At 45.4% G+C, this 17,873-nt stretch overlaps 1 protein-coding gene across 1 annotated transcript; it reads right to left on the bottom strand.

The window, feature by feature from the left end:
- Positions 1 to 714: 714 nt before the first annotated feature.
- Positions 715 to 13,508, bottom strand: LOC120047712 (voltage-dependent calcium channel gamma-4 subunit-like). The gene is made up of 4 exons (XM_038993265.1): positions 13,289 to 13,508; positions 3,792 to 3,875; positions 2,010 to 2,150; positions 715 to 1,529 (listed from the first exon to the last, which is right to left on the bottom strand). Exons 1-4 carry the CDS (start codon positions 13,506 to 13,508, stop codon positions 715 to 717), a joined length of 1,260 nt encoding a protein of 419 aa, XP_038849193.1.
- Between the last annotated feature and the right edge of the window lie 4,365 nt (positions 13,509 to 17,873).

Raw genomic sequence — 17,873 nt, 5'->3', positions numbered from 1 at the left:
GGGTAGAAAATCAAAATAGACGTAAAAATGAATGACCTGAACTCCACCAAAGAACAAGTTGTAGTAATAGTAATAATAATACATTATATATTATTATTATTATTAGAATATAATGAAATCATATAAATCATAATACACACACTCATCTTCTCATACGTTGTATAAACTCATGCTTGACACCAATGACAGTTACACTGATCATACCAGCGTGTCTGTGTTTAAGAAATTCACAGTAAACGTCGCCAGGATCCAAAATCAGAGTGAAAATTATACAAATCATATCATCATTCTAAAACGATAGCATTGCAAACAGAGCTAGCTCGTAATAACGCTAATAATAATCACAACAACAATTGACGTCAAATATGATCTTGTTAAATCAGAGTTAGTATTGCACTAAAGAAAGTGGATTGTTTAAAATAGTAGCCCAAGATTAATCGCGTTGGATCATTAACAAAATAATTCATTTCTAGTGAGTTAAAATAGTAAAATAGTTTTGTTGTGAAAGTTCATTATTGTTGTAATTATCACGTTCTGTTATTACTTGTTTTCTGTTGTTTTTCAGTGAGATACTGTAGACTAATAACAGTGAAAAAGATTCTCTCTCTCCTCTCCATTCCTTTATCTCAATACCCCTTAATACTCCTTTATCCCAATCCCCCTCTCTATATATCTCTCTCTCTCTTCCTTCCCTCTCTCCCCCTCCCCTCCTCTCTACACGGGTGTTGTCTTCCTGTTGAGCGTATTGGAGTTGCTCTCTCTATCTCCCTTTAGCCTGTCCAGCGTTCCCATCCCTCGTTCTCTCTCCACCGTGGACGAGGAGAAGGGTGGGGGCCCCGAGCCCACCGAGTTGCCCATGGGTGCGTTGGAGTTGGAGGAATTCTGGGACAGCGAGGGGTTGTGGGACTTCAGAGAGGGCAGCGTGCCGCTCATCATCACACCCCCTCCTCCCCCTCCTCCCCCGTCCTTGGGGAAGCAGTTGTGGAGCTGGTAGAGGGTGGCGCGGTCCACAGTGCCGTACATGGGGGGCAGGCCAGCCAGCTTGGGGTCGCGGGACAGAGTGTAGAGAGAGATGTCACCCCCCGCCAGGGTGGTGTGGGAGCGAGAGTGAGGGTTGGGCAGCGTGGCCACAGACATGGGCCCCTGGGAGAGCATGGCCGAGGGGGGCAGGCCAAAGTTCTTCCCCCCGCCTCCCCCCACCGGCGAGGGGTCTCGGGAGCGTGAGGGGTCAGTAGAGCGGGATGAGGAGCGGGAGCGACGGCGGAAGCGGTAGCTGGGTAGGCGGAGCATGGCGTGCGTGGTCCCCTTGAAGATGTCAGTGCGCGAGCGGCAGCGAAGCTCCTTGTTCTTTTCGATGTAGATGTTGACGGCCAGAACGCCCACCATCTCAGCCATGATGAAGGACAGGCCTCCGAAGTAGAAGGACCAGCCGTAGCTGTACTGCCACTTCTTGTCCTCGTCCTTCTTAGGGGAGATGTCTCCCAGCGCTGCAGAGATGTACACGATCACACCGATGATGTTGCTCAGACCTGGGGGAGACAGGGGATAGATGAGGGCACGCACGCACGGCACGGCACGGCACGGCACGGCACGGCACGGCACGGCACGGCACGGCACGCACGCACGCACGCACGCACGCACGCACGCACGCACGCACGCACGCACGCACGCACACACGCACACACACACACACACACACACACACACACACACACACACACACACACACACAGGGGAGGATACACATGCATACATAGACACATAGACACACAGACACACACACACACACGCGCGCACACGCACACACGCACACTCTCTCTCTCTCTCTCTCTCTCTCTGTCATGTTATCCAGAGCAGGAGAGCAAGAGGAAAGACATGACTTTACATCAACAGAACATAAACATATGTATACATACTAAGAGACTTAGATAGACACATAAAGACACAGAAATAATCACAGACACATACACAAACACACAGACAGGCCTGACAGGAGTTAGTTAGTGCACCTGCAGCCACAAAGAGAATGCCTGCTCCCAGGACGATGTTCCTCTTGTGCTTATAGAAGCGACTGAGACCGATACACACCCCTCCCATCAACAGCAGGATAGCACTGAGGATAGGGAAGATGTTGGAAGCCCTGACCATACCTACAGAGAGAGAGGGACAGGAGAGAGACGGGGAGAGTGAGGGGAAGTGACAGAGAACAAGTAAGTGAGAAGAAGAGAGAGAAGAGAGTGAGAGAGGAAGAGAGAGAGAAGAAGAGAGAGAGGAGGTGGGTGATAAAGAGAGATGGAGGGGAAGTGACAGAGAACAAGTAAGTGAGAAGAAGAGAGAGAAGAGAGTGAGAGAGAGAGAGAGAGAATAAGAGAGAGAGGAAGTTGGTGATAAAGAGAGAGAAGAGGGAGAGAGAGAATAAGAGAGAGGAAGTTGGTGATAAAGAGAGAGGGAGGGGAAAGGGAAAAGGTCAAAGTAGCAGATAGAATCAGAGGGAGAGGATGAGAAATAAACAGCTGTATTCTGCTGTGAGCAAATGAATTACCATGTGGCCAAGCTAGTGAGTGTTTAATTGTATCAGCTCTTTCCCAAGAGGCATCAACTCTGATACCCCCCAGGACACACACACACACACACACACACACACACACACACACACACACACACACACACACACACACACACACACACACACACACACACACACACACACACACACACACACACACACACACACACACACACACATCACCACTCCTCTCCCATCTAGGACATAGGCCAGAAATGCCAAAGTAAATGCCAGCCAAATGCCGAGGCTACATAGCAAACAGTACACAGTCTTCTCCTGCTGCATTGTGGGGCGGGCACACATAGTGTGGCACGGAACACCCACACAGGTGTGGCCTGGAGGAACACCCACTCAGGTGTGGCCTGGAGGAACACCCGTGAACTAGGGCAGCACATTATCCCTCGACTTCATACAAACACTAACATGTTTAATTCAAACAGCTTGTTTTCTCCCGCTCTTCAGGAGTCTAACTGCTCTATGTGGTCTAAGTTTTCTGTAAAAAGTGGTTTACAGTTGTGGATGAGTTACGGCTGTGTATCAGTTATGGGGAACTCCCGTCCTGAGGGTGGCAACAGTGTGCGCAGGGTTTTGTTCCAGCCCTGCCCAACACACCTGATTCAAATGATTTTCATTTTAGACCACAATAAATTGTCAGACTCCAGCCACTCAAATCGTAGACTGTTATCTTGCTACCGCACGGCAAGCGGTACCGGAGCACCAAGTCTAGGTCCAAAAGGCTCCTTATCAGCTTCTACCCCCAAGCCATAAGACTGCTGAACAATTCATGAAATGGCCACCTGGACTATTTACATTGACCCCCTCCCCCTTTGTTTTTACACTGCTGCTACTCGCTGTTTATTATCTATGCATAGTCACTTTACCCCAACCTACATGTACAAAATACCTTGACTAACCTGTATCCCCGCACATTGACTCGGTACCGGTACCCCCTGTATATAGCCTCGTTATTGTTATTTTATTGTGCTACTTTCTATTATTTTTTACTTTAGTTTATTTAGTAAATATTTTCTTAACTCTTTTTTTTCTTAAAACTGCATTGTTGGTTAAGGGCTTGTAAGTAAGCATTTCAATGTAAGGTAACTACACCTGTTGTATTTGGCGCATGTGACTAATACAATTTGATTTAATTTGAATCAGGTATATTAGAGCTGGGCTGGAACAAAAGCCTGCACCTCCACTTCAGGTCCATCAGATGTTGACTTACGTAGAACATACTCAGGCCCATCATGGTCAAAGTCAGCATCCTCAGGGAAGTGGTTGATCTGAGAACACACTCCCCTCTTCACCCCTGAGAGAGAGAGAGAGAGAGAGAGGGAGGGGATGGGGGGGTGTTAGAACAGAATACATACACTCTATCTCACACACACACACATGCACACACACACACACACACACATACGCGCACACACACACACTTTATACATCAGCACATGCATCAACTCCACTCCACAGAGATTCATCAGAAAAAGAAAGAGCAGTTTATATTAGCATATAAAAAGAGAGCAAGAGAGAAAGAGGAAGAGAAAAAGGAGAGAGAGAAACTGCAGACTGGTTGTGCCTCAGGTTCTGTCCTGTCATTGTACACCCTTCCCAGGTAGGTCTGAGGACAGAACAGTACGCATCCCCAACACAAAACATCCACACTCTCTGCCCTTAGGAACTGATTCTAGATCAGATGTCCTTGCCCCAGCCCTCACCTTAACCATTAGGAAAACAAAACTAGCAAAATTGGTCCTGGGTCTGTCGTTAAGGTCATGCAGTATCTCATTAGTATCACACTCACATACATACATTATTTGTCATCAGGTGCTGGGTAGAAAAATACTAATTTCATGTAGAAAGGGTACCAGCTTATATGTATGTATAGTTCTAATAAGAAATGTTTTATTTAGAGTGAACCACAGCTACCAATATTCACTTAAAAATAGTAATTTCACTGTGGTCCTTTCTGAATAAGAGCATGCAGTAACTGAATGAGCACACTCACTCACCCCCACACACACCCCAACACAGAGAGCCATCCATACAGGCAGACGGGCAGACAGATAGCTACCCGCTGGGGTCTTGTGGCTCTATTGCAGACAGACAGATGGACGGACGGACGCACGGTGATGACAGCACACGACTGGTGCTGGCTGATGGATGGATTGTGAGAGAGTTGGAGTGATGGAATGATGAGACACAGACGGAGGAGGGAGAGAAGGACAGATGTGGGGTGAGCTTGTCTCTTTCTCATAGTTCTTTTATTTCCATGGTTGTCGTCTGTAAAGAAAGAGATGGGGGCACAGAGGGGGGTGTCAGCTAAACCCCCTGACAGACGCCATTTTGGCTCTAAACCAGGAAGTAGTTCCCCATTGGTGCAGATCTAGGATCAGTTAACCCTCTCTCCCAATGTTAACCATAACCATTAGGTGGGAAAACCAGTATCTAGGGAGCAACTACTCTACAGCTGTACTGGCTAGTCCTGAAACAGAGAAACAGCTGGCTAGAGCCAAAATGACCTGAGTTTCACTCACTTCCATTCACTTACCTGGTAACTCTGTAAGAAATGTACTGGAGGGTGAAACTGACCTACATGGGCAGTAGAGGCTGCCTCTAAGTACTGCCTCAAAGATCAGTGTTCTCTATTTGAACCATCACCACAACAGCATTCAATCTAAAGCATCAACACTCATATCACTGCTGTTGATTGGTGGCTTGTCTGATGCCATGCACATAAAACTCTTGCTCTCCATTGGTTTCAGTTGAATATTTGCAGCCCACAATGTGATGTTAGGGGCCTTTGACTAAAAGCTAAGGGAGAGACTGTACTGACCTAGTAGTATTTTGCCTAGTTAAATAAAGGTACAAATAAAATAAAAATAAAAATCTGGAATCATCTCAACCTGCCGAATTAGAGAATACCCCACTCCTTCGGCCCCTAACACAGCAATGTGTGACACCCACCCGCGGGCTTAAATCTTTTAGAGCCAATATGTCCTCTGTTAACATTGCACCTACACTTCACTGCATCACTGCACGGCTTCTGAGCATCCATCTTGACTCAATACTCTACGGACATCAAGGATACTTGACCTCTAAGCCATACCAAAGCACTGAAGGCTCCACTGCACCGCAGAAAGAAAGAGAGGAGAGAGAGAAAGAGAGGAGAGAGAGAGAGAGAGAGAGAGAGAGAGGGCAGAGAGAGCGTAAAGGGAGAGATAGCAGACAGAGGCAGAGGGAGTATGAGAGAGAGAGGCAGAGAGAAAGGCAGAGACGACAGAGGGAGAGAGTGGGAAGAGAGAGAGAGCAGAGAGAGAGAGAGGGAGGGAGAGAGGGCAGAGAGAGAGTAAAGAGAGAGAGCAGAGAAAGCGAGAGAGGGAGAGAGAGCATGAGAGCGAGCGAGAGAGACAGAGAGAGAGAGAGAGAGAGGAGCACTGCAGCATTGCTGTGAGGGCTGGGGCTTATCTCTAATTGGCTGCTTTGTTATCAGGAAGCTTAGAGATGAGGACAAATGAGCTTTGCACAATGACCAGGCCAAGGATGGGACTTACCCTACATGCCTTATAGAGGAGTAGTGATGGGACTACAAACATACGGCAGCTAGCTAACACCATTCATTCAGCTTCAACTACTGTCCTATTCTGTCCTATTCTGTCCTATCCAGCCTTGTCCTGTCTTCCCCCTTCTAAAGCCTGTATGTCAGAGCAGCAGTTGAATGTATTATAAATTAGCTGCTTGTGCCGCAGTGAAGATGGCGTGATGGCTACTGTCATTTTCAGAGACCCCGTCAGTTAAATCACTGGACTAGTGCAGGGTTGGACAACAGGGTCTGCAGTGAGTTTGTAGGGCCAGCTGTAATATACCTGATTCAGCTTATCAAAGGCTTGAGGGATCTAGTTGAATCAGGTTTCCAACACATGGTTGGTGAGCACAGTGCTAGTGGGTGATGCGTGTAAGGTAGGTTATATATTAAATACAGTGATGGAAGGAATGAGATGAGAGGGGTTCTTTTCAGGTGATTTCAAGTACCTGATCTGCTGACACAATGGAACATGAGGAATACAGCCACTGTATACTGTACATCTAGACCAGGGGTCGGGAACCTTTTTGACTAAGAGAGCCATGAAAGCAAAACATTTGGAAATTTATTTCAGTGAGAGCCATATAATATATTTTAAAAGTGAATTCAACTAAATGTCAGTATAATAAGCCTCTGAATTTATTCTTAAATAATGTTGTTATAATACTCACCATTAATGCGACTTCTGGTGCTGCATGGATTTGCTGATGTCTTTGTAGTCTGGTTGGTACTTGGTGAGGTTAAGCTTCATGCAAGCGTTGAGGCTTTCATCCGTTAAACGTGATCGTAGGTTGGACTTGATGTTTTTAAGATGTGAGAATGACTGCTCACATGCATACGTAGATCCAAACATGGTCAATACAGCAATACTCACACACTGCAGTGTGTGGTATGTGACAGGAAGCGCGTTCCAAGTTTTGAGAATCAGCTGTTCTTCGGGTTGAAGTTTTTTCATTTCTGTCCACATGTGCTTGCTCGCCAACTCCGCTTTCTGTCGTGTGATTCTTTCCAAATCTTCATTCAGTGACTTGAACTTATTCACCCACATGTCTGAGGCCTTCAGGTCAGCCACTTCTGCTTCAAAATCTCTGACGGAGACACCAGGAATGTAACTCAGGTCGGCTGTGTTCAGTGAACACTCGTTTGGAAGGGTGATGAACTTAAAAAGATGAGTGTGCTCACGAAATTCTCCAAAGCGTGCTTTGAAGGACTGTAGGAGACTGGATGTGCAGCGAGCTAGCTGGTGGAGATCAAAGTTTTGAATAGGCTCACTTGCTGTGCATGCATCTTTAAATTGGCTCAGTTTTTCAAAATGTAGTAAACGACCTGTTTCAAGATCCATGATGAAAAGTTCTAGCTTGTTTTCAAAAGCAAACACAGCTTGTTGAAGGGATAACACTGTATTTCCAATGCCTTGCATTTTCACGTTGAGCTGGTTCAGATGTTCAGTCATATCTACGAGATAGTAAAACTTGAGGAGCCACTCAGTTTCGGCTAGCTCAGGATGCTCGATGCCTTTCATTTCAAGGAAAGTCCGGATTTCTTTCAGGCAAGCCGCAAAACGGCTAAGCACCTTCCCTCTTGACAACCAACGCACATTGCTGTGCAAAAGCAGACCAGGATAGTTATTTCCAACTTCATCCAGCAGTGTTTTAAACTGGCGATCATTTAAGGCTCGAGCAACAATAAAGTTGATCACACGAATGACCAGCGACATCACTTCCCCAAACTGCCTGTCACACATCTGAGCACAAAGTGCCTCCTGATGTAGAATGCAATGGAAACTTAGGATGGGTCTATTTTCATGTTCACGGAGAAGCGCCACAAATCCTTTTTTATTCCCCACCATACACGGAGCACCATCAGTACACACTGAGAGAAGTTTATCCATAGGTAGATTTTTTTCTTGAGCAAACTCCATGAAAGACTTAAATAAATCCTCACCTCTTGTGGACCCTTTTAATGGCAGAACTGCAAGACTTTCTTCGCGCAGTGTGTCACCAACAGCATATCTTGCAATCACGCTGAACTGCGACAAATGGCTCACGTCTGTTGACTCATCCAAAGCCAGGGAAAAGAACGGCGCTGCATTTATGTCCTTCACTTGCGTTTCCCCCACTTTGTTTGCCATCACGATGGTACGATCATGAACAGTTCTTGCCGACAGAGGCATGTCTTGTATCCGTTTAATTATCTTGTCTTTGTTCGGAAGATCATCAAAAAGTTCATTGGCTACATCCAGCATGAACGTTTTAGCATACTCGCCATCTGTGAATGGTTTTCCGTTCCTCACTATTGCTAAAGATCCAGCAAAGCTAGCGGAATTATAGTCACATTGCCGGGTCCATACGCGGAGTTGCTGCTGGCTAGCTTGCACCCTGCTCAGTAGCTCTTGGCACGCTTTCTTTCTGCTGTCTCCCGCAGGGTATTTTGATGCAAAGGTAGCATGGCGCGTGTCGAAGTGCCGCTTTACATTCGACCGTTTCATCGATGTAATTTTGTCATTGCAAATTAGACACACCGCAGAACCTGCTCTCTCCACAAAGGCGAATTCTTCGGTCCATTCGTCCTGAAATGTACGATACTCGTCATCTTTTTTTCTTTTCGCCATCTTCTTCGTCGAAGGGTTAGCTTTGAGCTAATGACCGAGCAGACTGATTCAAAAGGAGGCGTTTACCTGTTTTACCTAGCAACGGCCAACGTAGGCCAGTATCATTTAATTAAAATAATGGACAATTGCTCCTGCAGCCCTGAACAGGACATGAGCAGTGAAAAATCGATGGATGGATTAAAACAAGGAGTTGTAGCGATGAGACAAGATAGTAATTACTAGCGATTGGATACTACGAAAATTGGGAAGAAAAGCGGATAAAATTTTAAAAAAAAAAGAAAAAAAAAGTGAGAATATTTTGTTTTATCTGCGAGCCAGATACAATCATCAAAAGAGCCACACCTGGCTCGGGAGCCATAGGTTCCCGACCCCTGATCTAGACCATCAGCTCCTGTTACCTACTTCACCACTGGAGTCATCCTTAGTTCAGGGATGAAGTGGTATCCTTATGACAAATTCATTTGAAGGGTAGAAATGACAATCTCCACAAACATCCAGTATTCATAGATAAAGTGGCTGTACTGTACTAGCTCTCTGCACAGATACAGTTCAGACCTCTTCCCTTAAACTTCATGTGAACCCACTCTAAAGCTGTGTTGTTCTTATGCACAACGCATCACCGGGGGCAAACTACCTGCCCTCCAGGACACCTACAGCACCCGATGTCACAGGAAGGCCAAAAAGATCATCAAGGACAACAACCACCCGAGCCACTGCCTGTTCACCCCGCTATCATCCAGAAGGCGAGGTCAGTACAGGTGCATCAATGCTGGGACGGAGACTGAAAAACAGCTTCTATCTCAAGGCCATCAGACTGTTAAATAGCCATCACTAACACAGAGAGCCTGCTGCCTATATGCACAGACTTGAAATCATTTGCCACATTATTAAATGGATCACTAGTCACTTTAATAATGTCACTTTAATAATGTTTACATATCTTGGATTACTCATCTCATATGTACACTACGTTCAAAAGTTTGGGGTCACTTAGAAATGTCCTTGTTTTTGAAAGAAAAAACTTTTTTTTGTCCATTAAATAACATCAAATTGATCAGAAATACAGTGTAGACATTGTTAATGTTGTAAATGACTATTGTAGCTGGAAACGGCTGATTTTTTATGGAATATCTACATAGGCGTATAGAGACCCATTATCAGCAACCATCACTCCTGTGTTCCAATGGCACGTTGTGTTAGCTAATCCAAGTTTATCATTTTAAAAGGCTAATTTATCATTAGAAAACCCCTTTGCAAATATGTGAGCACAGCTGAAAACTGTTGTTCTGATTAACGAAGCAATAAAACTGGCCTTCTTTAGACTAGTTGAGTATCTGGAGCATCATCATTTGTGGGTTCGATTACAGGCTCAAAATGGCCAGAAAAAAAGACCTTTCTTCTGAAACTCGTCAGTCTATTCTTGTTCTGAGAAATGAAGGCTATTCCATGCGAGAAATGTCCAATAAACTGAAGATCTCGTACAATGCTGTGTACTACTCCCTTCACAGAACAGCACAAACTGGCTCTAACCAGAATAGAAAGAGGAGTGGGAGGCCCTGGTGCACAACTGAGCAAGAGGACAAATACATTAGTGTCTTGTTTGAGAAAGATGCCTCACAAGTCCTCAACTGGCAGCTTCATTAAATAGTACCTGCAAAAGACCAGTCTCAACGTCAACAGTGAAGAGGCGACTCCGGGATGCTGGCCTTATTGCTTCTTTAATCAGAACAACAGTTTTCAGCTGTGCTAACATAATTGCAAAAGGGTTTTCTAATGATCAATTAGCCTTTTAAAATGATAAACTTGGATCAGCTAACACAATGTGCCATTGGAACACAGGAGTGATGGTTGCTGATAATGGGCCTCTGTATGCCTAATATTCTATTAAAAATCAGCCGTTTCCAGCTACAGTAATCATTTACAACATGAACAATGTCTACACTATTTCTGATCAATTTGATGTTATTTTAATGGACAGAAAATGTGTTTTTCTTTCAAAAACAAGGACAGTTCTAAGTGACCACAAACTTTGAAACGGTAGTATATATACTGTATTCTATACTATTCTACTGTATCTTAATCTATGCCACTCTGACATTGCTCGTCCATATATTTAAATATTCTAAATTCCATTCCTTTACTTAGGTTTGTGTGTATTGGGTATATGTTGTGAAATTATTAGATATTACTTGTTAGATACTGCTGCATTGTCGGAACTAGAAGCACAAGCATTTCACTACACCCGCAATAAAATCTGCTAAACACGTGTATGTGACCAATAACAATTGATTTGATGCTCCTTGGAAATCATTAAACAGAAACATCAGTCCACTGGGAAAGTCTAGGAAAGAGTTTCCTGTTCCAGCATTTACAAGTTCCAGATTTTCCAAGGAGCTCATAAACTCAGCATGTGCATTGCTTCACATTATAATGACCTTTCCGGCAGCACTGCTGACTACATAATTCCATTGAAACATATGGTAACCATACCATCCATTCACTCTCATCTGACACGAAACACTACACAACATCAACTCTGAGCTTCCCTGTAATGGAACCTCCATTCCATTCAGTCCTTATTCCTTTCCATCTCACAAGACAGCAACACTGCAGGTAGTGCATTAGGACACAGACATGAGGTCTGCACTGGTATTGCATCAGATCCAAAATGGCCACAGTCCTTACTTTGATCATACCAGCTATCACCAACTATTATCAGCTATTACCACCTATTTACCAGCTATTACCAGCTTTTACTAGCTATTACCAACTATTACCAACTGTTATCACCTATTAGCAACTATAACCAACTATTACCAACTATAACCAGCTATTACCAGCTATTACCAACTTTTACCAACTTTTACCAGCTATTACCAACTATTACCAACTATTACCAACTATGACCAGCTATTACCAACTATTACCAACTGTTATCACCTATTAGCAACTATAACCAACTATTACCAACTATAACCAGCTATTACCAACTTTTACCAACTATAACCAACTATTACCAACTATAACCAGCTATTACCAGCTATTACCAACTTTTACCAACTTTTACCAACTATTACCAACTATTACCAACTATTACCAACTATAACCAGCTATTACCAACTATAACCAGCTATTACCAACTATTACCAACTATTACCAACTATTACCAACTATAACCAGCTATTACCAGCTATTACCAACTTTTACCAACTTTTACCAGCTATTACCAACTATTACCAACTATTACCAACTATAACCAGCTATTACCAACTATAACCAACTATTACCAACTATAACCAGCTATTACCAACTATAACCAGCTATTACCAACTTTTACCAACTTTTACCAGCTATTACCAACTATTACAAACTATTACCAACTATTACCAACTATAACCAACTATTACCAACTATAACCAGCTATTACCAGCTATTACCAACTTTTACCAACTTTTACCAGCTATTACCAACTATTACCAACTATTACCAACTATGACCAGCTATTACCAACTATGACCAGCTTTTACCAACTATTACTATTACATTCAATATATTATACATAGTATTTATAGTATCTAATCTCTTAAAAACTGCAGTATGTAACTTTTTGGGTGACCCAACCAAATTCACATAGAAATGTGAGTTATAGATCTGTCATTCTCATTGAAAGCAAGTCTAAAATCAAACCACCCCCTGTACCCGGACTTTGTACTACTCCCCTCTGGGCACAGATATAGGGCACTCGTCGGCTGAAAAAACAGAACTAGACAATAATTTGTACCAGGTGTGATATCCCTCCTTATTAGCTTGGGCTAATGTTCCTATCGACCCAGTAAGGCCAGCAGGCTAGTCTCTTTTTATTGGTATGTAACTGTTATGAAAGTTGTATTGTCAATTTGCGTTGTATTTAAACGACACTTTAAACATGTACATGACACTGCAACAAAATTTCCCCATGGGGACAATAAAGTCAGTAAAGTAAGAAGTGGTAGATCTGTTCTATATGAGCTATTTCTATGCTCCCCATTCTTAAGTTTCATTTTTGCGTCTTTTACTTTCGGTTTTGTACACCAGCTTCAAACAGCTGAAAACACAATATTTTTGGTTATGGAAAATATATTTCACAGGGGATTAGATGGTACAATGATTCTCTACACTGTACCTGCTTGTTTTGTCAAACTGAAATTAGGAGAACTATTAGAATTTTAGCAACCAGGAAATGGTGGAATGATTTCTCCATAGCGCACCTTTAAATCTAGAAAGGACATTAGGACAAAAGGCTCAAATGGAAGCAGTCCTAACTCATCCCCTCCAACATCACACACACACACACACACACACACACACACACACACACACACACACACACACACACACACACACACACACACACACACACACACACACACACACACACACACACACACAGATACAAGATCCCCACATGCCTCCGTTTACCCTCTATCCATCCTCTCCCACTCTACCCACAGATCCAAGATGGTGTCTCAGTAGCATTTCAGCAGCCTACCTTCCAGGCAGCAGATCCTCCAGAGGCCAGAGTGGGTGAGGGCTCCGGGGTCCTTCTTGTCCTTGTTGTGGGGGTCGTCTGAGTGGTTGCGGGTGCTGTTGCAGATGGAGGCGCGGGAGTACAGCCAGTAGTCCGTCCCTATAGAAACCGTCATCAGGCAGAAGGCTGCAAAGGCCCCCACGGTGGTGAGGAGGATCTGGATCCCCTTCTCACAAACCATCCCTAGAGAGGAAGGCAGAGGAGGAGAGAGAGAGAGATGGAGGGGAGGGATGAGAAGTAGAGAAGGGACAAGGAGGAAGAAAAGTGAGAAATAGAAAAGGGATGAGAAAGGTGGAGGGAGGAAGAAGGAGAAGAAGTGCAGTAGAGACAAGAGAGGAACAGATGAGATAGACAAAGGGAGAAAGGGGAGTTGAGGGAGAGGGAGGAGAGAGAATGAAAAAGGGATGGACAAGAAAAATAGATGCACAGACAGATGCAGAGAGAGAGAGAGAGAGAGAGAGAGAGAGAGAGAGAGAGAGAGAGAGAGAGAGAGAGAGAGAGAGAGAGAGAGAGAGAGAGAGAAGCAGAGAGAGATGCAGAGAGAGAGAGAGAGAGAGAGAGAGAGAGAGAGAGAGAGAGAGAGAGAGAGAAAGAGGCAGAAAGAGAGAGGCAGAGAGAAAAAGAGGCAGAGAGAGAAAGAGGCAGAGAGAGAGAAAGAGAGAGAGAAAGAGGCAGAGAGAGAGAGGCAGAGAGAGAAAGAGGCAGAGAGAGAAAGAGGCAGAGAGACAGAACGAGGCAGAGAGAGAGAGAAAGAGGCAGAGAGAGAGAAAGCGAGAGAGATCGGCAGAGAGAGAGATGCAGAGAGAGAGAAAGAGGCAGAGAGAGAGAGAGAAAGAGGCAGAGAGATGCAGAGAGAGAGAAAGAGGCAGAGAGAGAAAGAGGCAGAGAGAGAGAGAGGCAGAGAGAGAGAGAAAGAGAGACAGAAAGAGGCAGAGAGAAAGATGTAGAGAGAGAAAGAGAAAGAGGCAGAGAGATGCAGAGAGAGAGAGAAAGAGGCAGAGAGAGAAAGAGGCAGAGAGAGAGAAAGAGAGAAAGAGGCAGAGAGATGCAGAGAGAGAGAAAGATGCAGAGAGAGAAGGAGAGAAAGAGGCAGAGAGAGAGATGCAGAGAGGCAGAGAGAGAGAAAGAGAGAGAGGCAGAGAGAGAGAAAGAGGCAGAGAGCGAGAAAGAGAGAGAGAAAGATGTAGAGAGAGAGAAAGAGAAAGAGGCAGCGAGAGAGGCAGAGAGAGAGAGAGAAAGAGGCAGAGAAAGAGGCAGAGAGAGAGGCAGAGAGAGAGAGAGAGAAAGAGGCAGAGAGAGAGGCAGAGAGAGAGGCAGAGAGAGAAAGAGGCAGAGAGAGAGAGGCAGAGAGAGGCAGAGAGAAAGAAAGAGGCAGAGAGAGAGAAAGAGGCAGGGATAGAGATAGAGGCAGAGAGAGATGCAGAGAGAGGCAGAGAGAGAGGCAGAGAGAGAGGCAGAAAGAGAGGCAGAGAGAGGCAGAGAGAGATGCAGAGAGTGATGCAGAGAGTGATGCAGAGAGAGAGGCAGAAAGAGAGGCAGAGAGAGAGAGGCAGAGAGAAAGAAAGAGACAGAGAGAGGAGGGGTATAAGTGGTTATATGAGGTGTCCTTGGAAGGGGAGTTGGACGACACTGCTGACTCGTCTTAACAGGAAGGAATTGATGGTGAACACAACAAATTACACTCTGAGAATCTCAATGTGCTCCATATTCATGACCATGACACCACTCTCTCCCCCACATAATCAGCATAGACAGGGCTAGCGCAGAATACACAACACACTCGATGAGACAGAACACACTAACGCACGGATGCACGCACACACACACACACAACTCAATATACATAATCACAGCGCAGGAACACAGCAGCAACATCAGCACATACAGGAACAAAGCAAGACTCAACAGGAAATCTTCATTGTCGCAACTCAATCAATCAATTAATCAATCAATCAATCAATCAATCAATCAATCAATCAATCAATCAATCAATCAATCAATCAATCAACCATTTTGGCTTATACAATCAATCCTATACAGTATCAGTGTTCCTATCCTCTTCTTACCTCCAACATCACCATAGTATACCCCTCTGGTCCCCTTGTACATGAAGTGGTGCTAAAACCTGTGCATTTACATGATGGTTACATAGTCCTCTGCCCAGCACCCTGCCCTGAACTTTAGTCACTGTTACTAGCCGGCTACCACCCGGTACTATACCCTGCACCTTAGAGGCTGCTGCCCTATGTACATAGTCACTGTTACTAGCCGGCTACCACCCGGTACTTACCCTGACCTTAGAGGCTGCTGCCATGTACATAGTCACTGTTACTAGCGGCTACCCCACCGGTACTCTTACCCTGCACCTTAGAGGCTTCTGCCCTATGTACATAGTCACTTTTATCTAGCCGGGCTACCACTCGGTCACTCTACCCTGCACCTTAAGAGGCTGTTGCCCCATGTACATAGTCACTGTTACAGCGGATACCACCCTGTGACTCTACTGCACTTAGAGGCTGCGCCCCATGTAATAGTCATGTTACTAGCCGGCTACCACCGGTACTCTACCCGAACTTAGAGGCTGCTGCCCCCCCCAGGTACATAGTCACTGTTACTAGCTGGCTACCACCCGGTACTTACCCTGCACCTTAGAGGCTGCTGTGCCCTATTGTACATAGTCCCTGTTACTAGCCGGCTACCACGGTACTCTACACTGTACCTTAGAGGCTGCTGCCCATGTACATAGTCATGTTATAGCGGCTACCACCCTGTACTCTACCCTGCATTATTGGCAGATGGCTGTATGAACCTCCAGATCTCTCTCTCTCTAAGTTGTACCAGGAGATGCAGCTGGCTGTAGGAACCTCCAGATCTCTCTCTTCTAAGTTGTACCAGGAGATGCAGCTGGCTGTAGGAAACTCCAGATCTCTCTCCTCTCTAAGTTGTACCAGGAGATGCAGCTGGCTGTATGAACCTCCAGATCTCTCTCCTCTCTAAGTTGTACCAGGAGATGCAGCTGGCTGTAGGAACCTCCAGATCTCTCTCCTCTCTAAGTTGTACCAGGAGATGCAGCTGGCTGTATGAACCTCCAGATCTCTCTCCTCTCTAAGTTGTACCAGGAGATGCAGCTGGCTGTATGAACCTCCAGATCTCTCCTCTCTAAGTTGTACCAGGAGATGCAGCTGGCTGTAGGACCTCCAGATCTCTCTCCTCTCTAAGTTGTACCAGGAGATGCAGCTGCTGTATGAACCTCCAGATCTCTCTCCTCTCTAAGTTGTACCAGGGATGCAGCTGGCTGTATGGAACCTCAATCTCTTCCTCTAAGTTGTACCAGGAGTGCAGCTGGCTGTAGGAACCTCAGATCTCTCCTTCTAAGTTGTACAGGAGATGCAGCTGGCTGTATGAACCTCCAGATCTCTCTCCTCTCTAAGTTGTACCAGGGATGCAGCTGGCTGTATGAACCTCCAGATCTCTCTCCTCTCTAAGTTGTACCAGGGGATGCAGCTGGCTGTAGGAACCTCCAGATCTCTCTCCTCTCTAAGTTGTACCAGGAGATGCAGATGGCTGTAGGAACCTCCAGATCTCTCCTCTCTAAGTTGTACCAGAGATGCAGCTGGCTGTAGGAACCTCCAGATCTCTCCTCTCTAAGTGTACCAGGAGATGCAGCTGGCTGTAGGAACCTCCAGATCTTCCTCTAAGTTGTACCAGGGGATGCAGCTGGCTGTAGGAACCTCCAGATCTTCTCCTCTCTAAGTTGTACCAGGAGATGCAGCTGGCTGTAGGAACCTCCAGATCTCTCTCCTCTCTAAGTTGTACCAGGGATGCAGCTGGCTGTATGAACCTCCAGATCTCTCTTCTCTCTAAGTTGTACCAGGGATGCAGCTGGCTGTAGGAACCTCCAGATATTTCCCTCTCTCTCTCTAAGTTGTACCAGGGGATGCAGCTGCTGTAGGAACCTCCAGATCTCTCTCCTCTCTAAGTTGTACCAGGAGATGCAGCTGGCTGTAGGAACCTCCAGATCTCTCTCCTCTCTAAGTTGTACCAGGAGATGCAGCTGGCTGTATGAACCTCCAGATCTCTCTCCCTCTAAGTGTTACCAGGAGATGCAGCTGGCTGTAGAACCTCCAGATCTCTCTCCTCTCTAAGTTGTACCAGGAGATGCAGCTGGCTGTATGAACCTCCAGATCTCTCTCTCTAAGTTGTACCAGGAGATGCAGCTTGGCTGTGAACCTCCAGATCTCTCCTCTCTAAGTGTACCAGGAGATGCAGCTGGCTGTAGAGAACCTCCAGATCTCTCTCCTTCTAAGTTGTACCAGGGGATGCAGCTGGCTGTATGGACCTCCAGATCTCTCTCCTCTCTAAGTTGTACCAGGAGATGCAGCTGGCTGTAGGAACCTCAGATCTCTCCTCTAAGTTGTACCAGAGATGCAGCTGGCTGTATGAACCTCCAGATCTCTCTCCTCTTAAGTTGTACCAGGGATGCAGCTGGCTGTATGAACCTCCAGATCTCTCTCCTCTCTAAGTTGTACCAGGGGATGCAGCTGGC

This window comes from Salvelinus namaycush, chromosome 5 (genome assembly GCF_016432855.1).
Source record: "Salvelinus namaycush isolate Seneca chromosome 5, SaNama_1.0, whole genome shotgun sequence".
Taxonomy (NCBI): Eukaryota; Metazoa; Chordata; class Actinopteri; order Salmoniformes; family Salmonidae; genus Salvelinus; species Salvelinus namaycush.
The sequence above is the reverse complement of the archived record's forward strand: the minus strand, read 5'-3'. Positions and strand labels throughout refer to the sequence as shown.